Raw genomic sequence first — 14,037 nt, 5'->3', positions numbered from 1 at the left:
TGGCTGATGCAAGACCGGTGTGTACACCTCCAGCGAATCATTTCAAGTTATCTACTGCAGATTGCCCAAGTTTGGATGAGAAAATCTGGGACATATCAAAGGTCCCCTATGCTAGTGCTGTGGGGAGTTTAATGTATGCCATGGTATGTACGAGGCTAGATTTGGCTCATGCGGTAAGCGTGGTGAGCAAGTTCCTCTCCAATCCAGGAAGGCAACATTGGGAAGCTGTCAAATGGATACTGAGATACTTGCAGGGTACATTGGGATATGACATCATGTTCGGCAAGCAATAGGGTTGCCCTTCAGTTATGGGGTTTGTGGATGCAAATTATGCTGGAGATATGGATGATAGAAGGTCTACAACGGGATATGTGTTTACCCTAGTAGGAGGACCGGTATGTTGAAGATCCATGGTACAGTCTCTAGTTGCGTTGTCCACGACTGAGGCGGAGTATATGGTAGTTGCCGAAGTTGCAAAGGAAGCCTTATGGCTTACTGGTTTAATCAGAGAGCTGGGGTTATAGCAAGATGGTGTGGTGCTGCATTGTGATAGTCAGAGTGCCATTTACTTGGCGAAGAATCAGGTATACCATGCTAGGACCAAGCATATTGATGTGAGGTTCCTTAGGGTTTGGGAATTGATTGCTTCGGGTGAACTTGTGTTGGAGAAAGTTCACACATCTGATAATGCAGCAGATATTCTGAACAAATTAGTTACTTCAGAAAAGTTCAAGCATTGCTTGGATTTACTCCATGTCTCCAAGTGATAGAAGGGAGATGTACCCAACCAAACGTTTTTTAAGTTCAAAGTGAAGCAATTCATGTTTTTGAGATTCTACTAAGTGGCGTATAATTGCCAAGGTGGAGATTGTTATTTGTGACTCTTATACTTTTGTTTTGATAAGCAAAGAAGGAAGGAGGAAAAACATGAAGGGGGCAGCACAACAGGATTCGTCAACGAGGAGCCTATGCTCGTTGACGAGGAAACAATAGAGGTTCGTCAACAAAGGTTTTGAAGTTCGTCGACGAACAATTACCGAGAGCCGGAAACTTTCAGATTTCTGGCATTGTCGACGAGAGCCCTGTATTCGTCGACTAAGGGTCTTCTTGGTCTCATCGACGAAGCCCTGTGTTCGTTGACGAGAGGCGCCTGGGCTGTGATAGTTTTTTTTTTGAATTTTGTATTTTTGAACGTTGGGTGGTTGGGAAAACGGGGGGAAACCTCCGTGGAACTTCTATATATGTCATCTAGGCATATTTTGAGAGTAGAGATGATCATTAGAGAGGTGTATTGTGTACATTTTGATTTTCTTAGTGAAATTTGTATGCCATTGCTTCCGTGGATGTAAGCTTTGCGGAGCCACGTAAATCTTTGTGTTGATCTTTCTGGTTGTGTATGTGTTATTTACATTTACTTGTTGTTTATTCCGCTGCGTATCTTCATTATACGATCCATATCACAACAGGATCCATCCCAAGCCTAGATGATCCTTTTTGGCCTCGGCCATACACTTGGTCCTCCAACTATTAGCACATTAGGAGAATTAGCTTGACGTCTCGACTTGTACCATGTTGCTCACCCAGAATTACAGACCGTCGGCTCTGATACCACTTATTAGCACCGGAGGAGCCCATGGGTGGACTTGATACACATGGGTGAACACCAACTTGACCCAAGAGCTCAAGCCTATTTTGTCTTGGGCCCAACAATGTATATAAACACCCATCATCCACTCAATTTTTCCAATGTGGGACAAATTCACAAGTGGAATTCTCAAAAGAATATATAATCAAAACTAAAGCAATGCAAAATCTAATAATAAAAGATAATAATAAAGAACAAGACAAAAATTTATGAGGTTCGGTATATAATTACCTATGTCTTCGGGCGCTGATGATCAATCTACTATTTCCAGAAATTTCTTCCAAAACTATTCAGACTTATAGGATATTGATCAAGTTTAAACAATATTTGAATTTGATTGTTGTCACAATCTTGGTCAACATAATCTGCGGGATTTTCAGCTATAGCAATCTTCTAAAGAAGTATTTTGTCTTCATCAATTATATCCTGTATAAAGTGAAACCGAACGTCAATATACTTCGTTCGTGCATGGTAGACTTGGTTCTTTACTAAATGAATAGCACTCTGGCTATCACAGAATACAACAATGTGCTTCTGAACAACTCCCAAATTTTCAAGTAAACCCTGCAACCAAATAGTTTCCTTAACAGCCTTTGAAGTTGCCATGTACTCTGCATCTGTTGTAGACAAAGTAATGGTAGACTGTAAGGTAGACCTACAACTCATTGGACTATAAGCAAATGTAAATACTTATCAAGTAGTTGATCGACGTTTATCCAAATCACCTGCAAAATCAGAATCCACATATCTAACAACACGTAGATCAATAGTATTATTTTTCTCAAATATTATACCAACATCAATAATACTCTATGATGTATTGTAAAATTCATTTCACAGCTTGCTAATGTCCTTTACTTGGATCATGCATATACCTACTCACCATACTAACAGCTTGTGAAATATCAGGTCTTGTACAAACCATTGCATACATCAGACTATCAACTGCACTTACATAAGGAACTTGTGACATATACTTACGTTCCTCATCTGAATTAGGAGATAAAGATGCACTAAGTTTGAAGTGAGGAACAAGTGGAGTGCTAACTGGTTTTGAATGCTCAGGCATGCTAAAAATTTGTACTACCTTCTTCAAATACTGTTTCTGAGTTAAATTGATTCTTCCTTTCATTATGTCTCTGCATATCTCCATGCTTAATATCTTCTTTGCTTTATCAAGATTGTTCATCTCAAACTCTTGATTTAACTGACTTTTCAGTTTGTTGATTTCTTCCCTGTTCTTTGAAGCTATCAACATATCATCAACATACAAGAATAAAGATATAAAAAATCCATTTTGTAGTCTGCGAAAATAGACACAATGATCATGTTTATTTCTAATGTACTTGCAACCAATCATAAACTGATGAAATCGTTTGTACCACTGTCTTGGAGACTGTTTTAAACCATACAATGATTTTCCCAGTTTGCATACCCAATTTTCTTTTCCAGTAACCTTAAATCCATCTGACTGAGTTATATAGATTTTCTCTTCCAAATCACCATGTAAAAATGCAGTTTTTACATCAAACTGAACTAGTTCAAAATCAAATTGTGCTACCAAAGCCAACAAAATTCGAATGAAAGAATGTTTAACAACTGGAGAAAATAACTCATTATAATCAATAGATTCAATACCTTCCTTTTGTGCGTAGCCCTTAGCTACCAATCTTGTTTTGAAGCGAACATTATTTGCATCTGTAAATCTTTCTTTCTTTACATAAACCGATTTGCAATCAATTGCTTTCTTACCCTTGGGCAGATGGGCTAGCTGGCAGATGGGTTAGCTCCCAAGTCTGATTCTAATGAATAGACTGCGTTTCTTCATTCATCGCTCTTTTCCACTTGTCTGATTCAAAGTTACTCATTGCTTCTTTGAAACTGATTCAGAGTTACTCATTGCTTCTTTGAAAGTGCAAGGAACATCATCATCTACAACTGGAAGCACATAGGCCACCATGTCAGTATACCGAGCAGGTTTTCAAATTTCTCTTCTTGGCCTCTGAGAAACAATTGATTCTTGTTGCTGAAGATTGTCGGATTGAAATCTTCTCTTTTTGTACACTATTCCCCACTGTATCTGGAGAGTTACATCGTGTAGCCTCATTTCTTACTAGGTTTCCCAAAATGTCTCAACGTCCACCTGTTGTTGAGTACCACTAGTATTTTCTTCAAGTAGTGACTCCTTGTGTATTGTTTCCTTCATCATCGCAAGTTCATCAAAAGTCCCATCCCTGCTTAGAATCATTTTTTTTCATCTATAGACACCAACGACGATATCCTTTGACTCTTGCACTAATCCCCAAGAATATTGCTTTCTTGGCTCTAGGATCCAATTTAGATTCTTTAACATGATAATAAGCAACAGTACCAAATACATATAAAAAATTATAATTATTAGCAGGTTCTCCAAACCATACCTCATAGGGTGTTTTTCCCCCAATAGCAGATGATGGTAGGCGGTTGATGAGATAACATGCATACGTAACAGCCTTAGCTCAAAACCTTTTGTCCAAACCAGCATTAGACAACATACATCGAACTTTCTCCAGAAAAAGTCCGATTGATGCGTTTTGCCATCCCATTCTGTTGTGGTGTATTTCTAACTGTAAAGTGTTGTGCAATACCTTCATCTTGACATACCTTCACAAACAGATCACTCATGTATTCATCACCATTATCTGATATGAGACTTTTGATCTTTCTACCAGTTTGTGTTTCAACCAATTTTTTCCACTTAAGAAAAATATCACACTTCATTTTTATTCTTCATAGCATACACCCAAACTCTTCTGAAAAAATCATCAACAAAAGTAACAAAATAATGCATACCACCTAATGAAGCAGTTTTGGTAGGCCCCCATACATCTATGTGGATGTAGTCTAAAATGCCGTTAGTTTGGTGGGTTGCAGTGTCAAATTTCACTCTTGCCTATTTTCTAGAATACAATGTTCACAAAAATCAAGCTTACCTACCTTTGCACCCTTCAATAAACCTCGTTTAATCAATTGTTGTAAAGATTTTTCACCTGCATGTGCCAATTGCATATGCCATAACCTGGTTGTATCTGAATCTGCATCTTTCTCGAAAATAACAGCGATTGAACCAATAATTGTACTACCTTGAAAATAATACAAGTTATTTTTCCTAGTACTTTTCATCACTATAAACGCACCTGATTTAACCTTTAAGGCTCCATCTTTCAAAGTAATAGTAAACCATTTAGATTCTAAGGCACCTAACGAGACCAAATTTTTCTTTAGGCTTGGAACATATCTTACATCAGTTAAGATTTTAACGGTTCCATCTTGAAATTTCAATTGTATCAAACCTATTCTAGTAGTTTTACAGGTATTATCATTTCTCATAAAAATAACCTCACTATCTAATTTTTCAAAATTAGAAAACCATTCCTTATTGGGACACATGTGATAGGAACAAGCAGAATCCAAAATCCACTCACCACACTAATGTGTCGAAGATGTTCCAACAAGAGAGAAATTTGACTAACTTCTATCATGCTTGGCTATATTGGCATTTGCTTTGCCCTTACTCTTTTGCTGCAATTTAGGGTAATCTTTCTTCTAATGTCCTTTCTCATGACAAAAGACGCATTCATCTTTAGTAGGTCTCCCTTGAGATTTATTGCTTCTTCCAGGTTTACGACTTTGAGAACGTCCCCTTATTGTCAGTGCTTTTGCTACTGGTTCCTTGTGGACCCTCTAATCTTTTTTTCTGCATTTAGTATTAATCAATATAGTATAAACAGCATTAAAAGTAACTTTATCCTTCCCATATAATAAAGTGGCGGTGAGATGCTCATAATTATCAGGGAGAGAATTTAGTAACAATAAGGCCTTGTCCTCATCTTTGACTTTTTTATCCAAATTCAACAAATCAACTGAAATTTTATTGAAAGCATTTATGTGGTCATTTATAGAAATTCCTGGTTGATACTGGAGGCAAAACAATTCCTTTTCTAATAGAGCCGATTTTTCTGACTCTTAGTCATAAATGTATCTTCCAATGTATTTCACAATTTCTTTGCAGACGTCTCCCTCATAACACAATATTTCTGATTTTTAGCGAGAGACAAACGAATTGTACCACATGCCTGCCGATTGATCTTTTCCCAATCTCTGTCGCCCATATCCTTTGGTTTATCATCTAGAGTAATATTTAATTCTTGTTGGTACCGGATGTCCATCACCTCACATTGTCACATACCAAAATTATTGGTACCATCAAATTTCTCCACCTCAAACTGAGCATTAGCTATCGTCTTTGAAGATGATGACGAAGCTATTGGGGTTGTAGTTTTTGTCATCTTCCAAAACTATATATCCAATAGCAAGCCAACATAACAGAAGACTTAGGATGAATAGTACCGCACTTATCCCAACTGTGTCTACTCTGTATATCATATGAAATTCCACTTTGACCAGACCGACCTCCAGGAAGTGACTAAGCCGCAATGGTTTCTGAGCACTCGCTTAAACAAAGTTCTTCTTAGGCATAAAAAATGGAATCAAGGATCCTAACAGAGAAACACCTCTGTATTGACACTATTCAACTTGACTCTGATACCCATTGTTGTGTTGGGCACCCTACTTGTGCCAAACACAAATACTACAACTATTGCTATTGAATTGAATATATAATCAAAACTAAAGTGATGTAGAAACTAATAATAAAAGACAGCAATAAAGAACAAGAGAAAAATTTACGAGGTTCGGTACAAAATTATCTACGTCCTCCGGCACCGACAATCAATCTACTACTTCCAGAAAAATCACAACTTGGGCAAATTTTAGATTACTAATAGTAATTATAAATATCCTAGAGTACAAATACTGTTTGTAACTCTACAAATTTGAGGTGTGATTACAAATGAAGAGGGGAGCTCTTTTTATAGTTTCATCCCAAAGTTTCAAACAAATTTCCCACCGATGTGAGACAAACAAAAAATTTCAAACAACCTTCCCACCGATGTGGGATAAACAAAAACCAACACCTTGTAAATAGCTAGTTTATGAAGAATGCCTTATCCTCTTCCTCCTGTACCTGTTTTTTTGTTATTAATGAATTTTTGTTATCGTAAAAATAAAAAAGATGGATAGATCCTCCATTATCAGTATGACTTGAAATATAAGGATGGACTTCTGTGTCAGCAAAAATCATTCTCGAAGTCCATTTAAATTTCTAGATAATTTAAGAGACCATGACAATGCCTGGATTATGGACTCCAAATGAAATTCATTGTGCCCTAACAACATTATTTACTTGGTTAAACAAATGTTAGAAGCAAATGCAGATCATTTCTAAAATTTTGTGATGCATGTGATGGGGCCTTGAGGTTTGCTTGCCTGAAGGAAAAAATACTATTTCAGTAATTTGGCAGTTTCTGATATTGCGGGAAATCTTTGTTTTTTTTACGTGCCTTTTATATCTGGATTTATAAAACTTCATGATTTATGTTTTCAACAAGTACATTTAGCATGAAAAGTTCATGAAAAGCTGGAATTGCAAACTATGCTGATTGTTTTATTTTATTTTATTTTTTGCTAGGGAGAGGTGGTTCTTGCTGTTCTTTCAAATTACATGGTGGACATTGATTGGTTGATATCTGGTAGGTTCCAGCCACTCTGCACTATTTGTTCTTTCATTGTTGCTATCTTTCCTTTGGTTAGTGCAGTGGCCCTCGTGCATTGGAAAAATAAGAAGTAATGTCAGTCGATCCACCTTCCACACTAACTAGTACCATCTAGTACCTGTGTCCAGCACTGCATATTGTTGTGGTGGTATCTGGGATACAGTTTGGGTGTGTTTGTTTCTTGGACTAGGAATGGCTAGGCTTGGCTAAGCCAGTCCATGTTTGGTGCAACAAAAGTAAATTATAGGACAGGCTGGATGGGGCTTCTAAGCTGATGCACACGGGCTAAAGCTGGTCCAGTTCCCTCCATTGGCCAGCTCAGGCTAAAGCAGACCAAAGGTATAAAATGCAGAAAAAAATGAAAATTCCCCTCATGTCCTTATCCTATCCATAATATGGCTAACCAAACATGGTAGAGGATAATTACTATTGCCAGTCCAGTCAAGAACTATTCACTCCAGCACAAGCCTACAAAACCTTAGCTTGCGAAACAGAAACACCATGTACTATTGCCAGTCAAGTCAAGAACTATTCTCTCCAGCACAAGCCTACAAAACCTTAGCCTGCGAAACAAAAACACTATGTATGTCCAATTTTCAGTTTAGCTGCCTATTTTGTCATGCATGTATTTCATCTTAATAGTTGGTTTAATGGGTGCAAAAATAGGCTGTTTACTTCAGTAGTTTTGTGGGAGGCAAAATGCATTTCTCAGTTGCTTCTTAGTTTTGGGGTTCGTGGGACTTGTTCTGTAGCTCCTTGCATTTAAATTTTTAGGTACAATTATGGGTGTATTTCCTATTATATACTTTGTAGGGCATGCCAGGGCAGGAGCCCTTTCAAGTTTGTGCTTTGCATTGCTCTGTCCCATTCTTCACCTGATTATGCTGAGAATCTTTCCACCTTTCTTTTTCTGGTGTAGCATGTCCAACCCTTAAAAAGGTCCCTCATGTGTTGGTTATACATGGAGAGGGTGATGGTACATTGGACCATATGAAGGTTTGCCTAACCCTAAGTCATGAGAACCTAGGTTTTTGTATTTGGAATTTTTTTATTGGAATATGTGGGCTTTAACTTTGTTACTTTTGGTTATTCTTAATATCTTTTAGAGAAATAAGCCTGCTAATTGGATTCTGCACAAACCTCCGCTTCCAATTTCATATGGCACACACCATTCAAAGGCCATGCTTCTTGTCTACCCTCGAGGAGTAAGAGTTATTATACATACAGCAAACCTAATATATGTTGATTGGAACAACAAAAGCCAAGGTTTGTGGATGCAAGATTTCCCTTGGAAGGATCAAGGTGATATGAGCAAAGGATGCGGGTTTGAAAACGACTTGATTGATTATCTTAGTGCATTGAAGGTATCTAATATTTAAATATGTTGTATTGGTGCTGAAGTTAAAAGCCCAAGATTAGCTTCTTTGGGCTAATTTTCTGTTATTTCTCATGTTTTATGTAACCATCCTATGATATAAGTGATGATGCAGGCGTGTACATGAAATCATGGGTAAAGCCCAAACTCAAGTTCAATAATTTCAATTCCAAAAACACCAAATCTTATTGTGCTTACATCTCTTATAAATGTATATCATGGAGAAAACTTTCCTAATATTAAGTAGGCCTACTTGCCTAAAATAAATAAGAGGAAATAAAAATAAATCAAATAAATTAAATAAGATCATTTCCTGAGTGAGGAATATGACTTTTGGACCGTCCTATTTCAACTGGACTATCTCCTCTTCCGTCAGTCTCTCCTACCTATGAGAAGTTCAGCTTTGAATGATGGTTAACTAAAGGACATGGCGAGCAGAAATGTAACCGAGGGGACCCAATGCTCTTGAAGGATCCTGACATCTATGATAACGGTTGAGAGCGCAACTCATTACAGAAGGACCAGCCTTGACGCTCATAGTATTTTCAAGGCCTTCATAAATCATATGATGTTTAAAGTGTCATGGTCTCCCTAATAGAATATCACAAGCATGCATGTCACAAACATAACAACATAATTGGAAGATAACTCTGCTCTACATATCCACACAATAGAACACAGAGTCCACAGATCCTATCTAGCAACGAAATACCTGCATCAGGTGGGTCGTGAAGGGCTACAAACCCAGATGACTAAACTAGATTTGATGTCAATCCTATCTTCCTGTGAGTCTCTGCGCTGGCAAAGGCATGGGCAATGTATGTTGTTGACTTCTTGGTGAGCGGTTTGAATCCCATACCTACTTTGAGAATTAAAGGAATGCACCTCCAAAGCCTCTCCACCTGTGGATTAGTTCGGCCTTGAAGGGGATACAGATACCACTGGTTACAAAAAAAGAAGAAAAAGAAAAAAAAGAAAAAGGAAATCAATCCTACAAGTTTTGCTCTGTGACACTTGATTGTCTTCTTTATCACCTTTGTCTGCTTTCCTGTCCTGGTTACCTTTTTGTAGGGCAAAAGATGCTGAATTTTCTTGAGGTTTGGCAAAAAGACAGGGACCTCCCTTGAGGTTTCAAAAATTTCAGGGACTTTCCTTGAGGCTTCAAAAATTCCGTAGGCCTCTCCTAAGGTTTGGCAAAAAGACACTGACCTCCCCTAAAAAAGGCTTGTACGTTTGCAAAATAAAAGGGAAGGTTTGTATCTTTTTTGGCAAACTCAGGGGAGGCCCCTAGATTTCTTGAAACTTCAGGGGAGATCCCTGAAATTTTGAAACCTTAGGGGAGGTCAGCAACTTTTTGCCAAACCTCAGGGGAGGTCAGTTTCTTTTGCCCTTTTTGTTGTTACCTTCCAATTCCTGATTTCAGCAATTCTCAATGTCCACTTCTCAAAACACTTAGATACACTGATGCACCTGTACAATGCTTTTGCCACACTGCATTTTCCCTCCTTGCCTGCAACCATCTCATGAACCTTAACATATTTCATTGTTCACAAAAAAATTCTGCTAGTTAATAAGAAAGTCTTTTGCAACTGTAAGTATTGAAAGTTAGCTCTCTTGTTATGTTCAATGGGTCAACTATTTGAAGAAGATTGATAAACAAGCGTGATACTGTTGTTTTGTATGAGAATAACTTAAACTTGTATCTCTATTCTTATGATGGTCACAGAATACTAGAAAATGGTATTGGACACATAAATTTAAAAAAAAAAAAAAATTATTTTGAAATTTTCTTCATCATTTCATCAAACAAATTATCCAAACAATTGGGGGCATCCCTTTTGATTTTTGATATCATTACTTGTACTTGTGAAAATGCTGAGCTATCTTGTTGACTGATAATTTGCAACAGAAACAAAACTTTAACTTATAAAAAAAAAAAAATTCATATTTACGTACTCTTGGAAATATGCTGTTAAAATTGATTGATTTAGCGCATCAAATTATATAGAATAAAAGCCTTCATATTTTTCCATTTCATATTTTCTGCAAGCATTCTTCTTGAGTATTTCAACATTGATTATTTTCCCTACACTTAGGAAATGTAGAAAGTGTGGAACTGAGTGTCCTAGGAAAATATATCAGCCATATATTTCACTTTGAAAGTGGGAGGCCTACTAGGCACTTTTGAATGCTTGTATTGGCATTGGATTAGATCAAAATAAGAGCTTGAGATGGATGTTGTTGTGTCAAGATAATGTATGTTTGTCATTGACCATATTTTCTATATTCATCATAAAAAGTTTGTGATTTTTTTCCCCCTCTTCTGTGTATTTTTCAGTGGCCCGAGTTCCCTGCTAATTTGCCATCTCTTGGAAACTTCAATATAAATCCATCCTTTTTCAAGAAGTTTGATTATGGCAGTTCAGCGGTATTGTTTTATTCCCTCTTCTTCCCTTCAAGTTCTTTAAAAAATTTATTTCCTAAAATGCCACTTAATTCTGGTTGGAGCATTGAGTTCATTCAATTATGTTATCAATAGTTTATGAATCTAGTAGGCTGCTTGGTGAATCTGCATTGGGCTTGGCATGATGAATCTTGAGATATTGTAAGAAAGCAACATTAGATGGTTGGTTCTATTCGTGTTTCTTTTTTGGATGTTACCATGTTTCTTTTACATGCGTGCTATATTTTGCACACTCATAAGGTCAATATATAGGCCTTTTGAATAAATCATTTTATTTTTGGTGTATTAAGTTTTAATTGAAGGCGGGCCTTGGATCAACGGTAAGGTTGCTCCTTTGTGAGAAGTTTGTCATGGGTTCAGGTCCAAGGAAATAGCCTCTCTGCATAAAAGCAGGGGTAAGGCTTTGTACGCTGTGACGACCCTCCCCCAGTCCCCCTACCCTCCCAAAGACTCAAAGTGAGGAGCCGTGAAGTCTGGGAATGAGTTTTTTAAAATTTTAATTTAAAAGTGTTCTCTTAATCTTTCTGTCTCATTCATTCATGAAATTACAGGTCCGACTGATTGCATCTGTTCCTGGATATCATACTGGACCCAATTTAAAAAAGTGGGGGCATATGAAGCTACGCACTGTTCTACAGGAGTGTATTTTTGACAAAGAGTTTCATAGGGCTCCTCTTGTTTATCAGGTATGGGTAGATCACTGCATATTGTACGGTGACATACCCTTTCATTCTATATTTGCTATTGAAATGTCTCCGGTTCATATCATTTAGGAAAAATACTGGATATTAATTTTACTCCCACTTGAAGGCGTTTTCCCTTAAATCTTTTTTATATATAGTAAATATAAAATCTTACCTCATTGCAGTTCTCTTCCCTGGGTTCTTTGGATGAGAAGTGGATGGCGGAGCTAGCATTCTCCATGTCAGCAGGTATATCAGAAGATAAAAAGCCTCTGGGTTTAGGAGACCCGCTAATTATATGGCCCACTCTGGAAGATGTCAGATGCTCTTTAGAGGTAATTTCAAGTAGGTTATTTCTGCGAGCTTATTTATATACCATGTTACTTGCTAAAATAAGATCAGCGCACTATTTATTTATCTATATGATGATCAACAAACAATTTATTTTCTCTCGAATGTTTTTGTGTATCTGACTTTTTGACTCACTTTGTGTTATGTTCTTATCTTGTGAATCCTAGCATTGGGATGTGAGTTGGGATGCACAAGATTGATAAGTTGGGCCAGTAACAAGACCATACTTGCTGATCTGAAACATGCAATTAATGCTTGATTTTGTTGTTTTTCTAAAGAGATAAAATTGCGAAGATCATGCGTAAGATTGTTAACCAGTTTCAGACTGTTGTGGGATTGGGACATTAACAAGATCATGCTCTCTTATCTGATCATGCAAATAATTCTTGATTTTTTGGGGTATTTCAAAAATGATAAAACTACGAAGATTGTACTGGTTATATGCATTGAAATGTTATAAGGGTAAAAGGAGCATTAGTACAGAGATATCATTTTATTACATGAGACATTATCTGCAAGGTGATTTTTGAGGCTTTTTTACCAACCCATTAAGTATTCTCCTAGCTGCAGTATACGATGTCCTTTTGGAGTCACGGATTGTTAGAGGCTTTTTTACCTACCCATTAAGTATTCTCCAATTCTTGCTCCCCTCCCTCTCCTTTTTTTATTGTTGCTATCCCTTGTTTATCTATTCAGTGCACCCGTATGAAAAAATGATACTGTTCAATTGCCCCATGATTTCATGTCTTCTATCTAGTATAAAGGCAACCAGCAGTCCATGGCAGAGGGGATGGAAAGAATAGAACCATCACCTGGCCAATCCCAGATAGGTCTGCTTCTATTATTTTAATTTATTTTACATTCAGATGTTTCTGCTCAAATCCTCATGGTGGAGGCTGCACCATGTGCTATTATTTTAGTGGCTTAACCTATTTTTTTTAGAGGTTCTGAGAAAGCTTTGGAGGTTCCATTAATGTTCTTACTGAATCCTAGATTAAAATATTAAATCACAAACATAACTAAAAACTCAACTGAAAAAAAAAAAAAAACAAAAGGAATACTTCCAATCCATTTAATTTACCACTACAGTAGCATGGATGGTAAAATCAAACTATCATAAAAGTGTCTATAACAATACTGTAGTAACTTCACGTCTTCACTGTTTTTGCCTACTTCAGCATGCTAGTGATAATTAATTAACTCTGATAGAAGTCATATTCAAAACTAAATCCTTTTGGCTGTGTCATACATTTTGCTGGTAGGATCAATTCTCATTCTTTGACATGTTATAGCAGATCAAGTCGGTGTTCTGACTAGTCATATAAATATAGTTGTGTTTAGTTTCTTATTGTTATGAATGCTTTATGTATGTAAATTTTTAGGAGTGCAGCTTTTTCAATCAAATTTATTCTTGCTTTAATAATTGCACCTCTTAACTGAAGTTTGCTTTGCAACCCATTGTTCTGCTCTATTCTTCAGGGTTATGCAGCTGGGAATGCTATTCCAAGCCCAATGAAGAATGTTGAGAAAGAATTCTTGAAGAAGTATTGGGCAAAATGGAAGGCGGGCCACTCTGGTCGTGGGTATATTTATCTTTTTCATGGCGAAATTTTAGGCTATAAATGCTAATCAGCACTGTTTAGCTGGAATTTATTGTTGCATTTTTTTTCTGTATTTTTAACTATTACAAATGTTTTAATTCTGATTTAACGGGAATCTTCACATTGTTTTACCTGATGTTATCAAGAAATTTTTAAGGGTGGAAAACATTTTCCATTTTCCATTTTTTGGTTTTCCAAAGAATTATAAAAATTTCTGGTTTTTTTTTTTTAAATAAAAATTTCAAGATTCATACTAAAAAGGTA

General features: G+C 36.8%; 1 protein-coding gene across 6 annotated transcripts in view; it reads left to right on the top strand.

The window, feature by feature from the left end:
- LOC131154025 (tyrosyl-DNA phosphodiesterase 1) overlaps nt 1-14,037 on the top strand; it is a 32,360-nt gene that overhangs the window by 15,947 nt on the left and 2,376 nt on the right. For 4 of the 6 annotated variants that reach the window (XM_058106485.1, XM_058106483.1, XM_058106486.1 and 1 more), the window contains exons 5-11: nt 7,215-7,275; nt 8,219-8,295; nt 8,406-8,663; nt 11,013-11,102; nt 11,690-11,824; nt 12,007-12,156; nt 13,652-13,755. In XM_058106485.1, the coding sequence (XP_057962468.1) occupies nt 7,215-7,275; nt 8,219-8,295; nt 8,406-8,663; nt 11,013-11,102; nt 11,690-11,824; nt 12,007-12,156; nt 13,652-13,755 (875 nt within the window). The remainder of the gene's footprint in view (nt 1-7,214; nt 7,276-8,218; nt 8,296-8,405; nt 8,664-11,012; nt 11,103-11,689; nt 11,825-12,006; nt 12,157-13,651; nt 13,756-14,037) is intronic. The other 2 variants (XM_058106488.1, XM_058106489.1) reach the window with 1 other exon arrangement.

The sequence above is a fragment of the Malania oleifera genome, chromosome 4, assembly GCF_029873635.1.
Source record: "Malania oleifera isolate guangnan ecotype guangnan chromosome 4, ASM2987363v1, whole genome shotgun sequence".
NCBI classification, from domain to species: Eukaryota; Viridiplantae; Streptophyta; class Magnoliopsida; order Santalales; family Ximeniaceae; genus Malania; species Malania oleifera.
The sequence above is the reverse complement of the archived record's forward strand: the minus strand, read 5'-3'. Positions and strand labels throughout refer to the sequence as shown.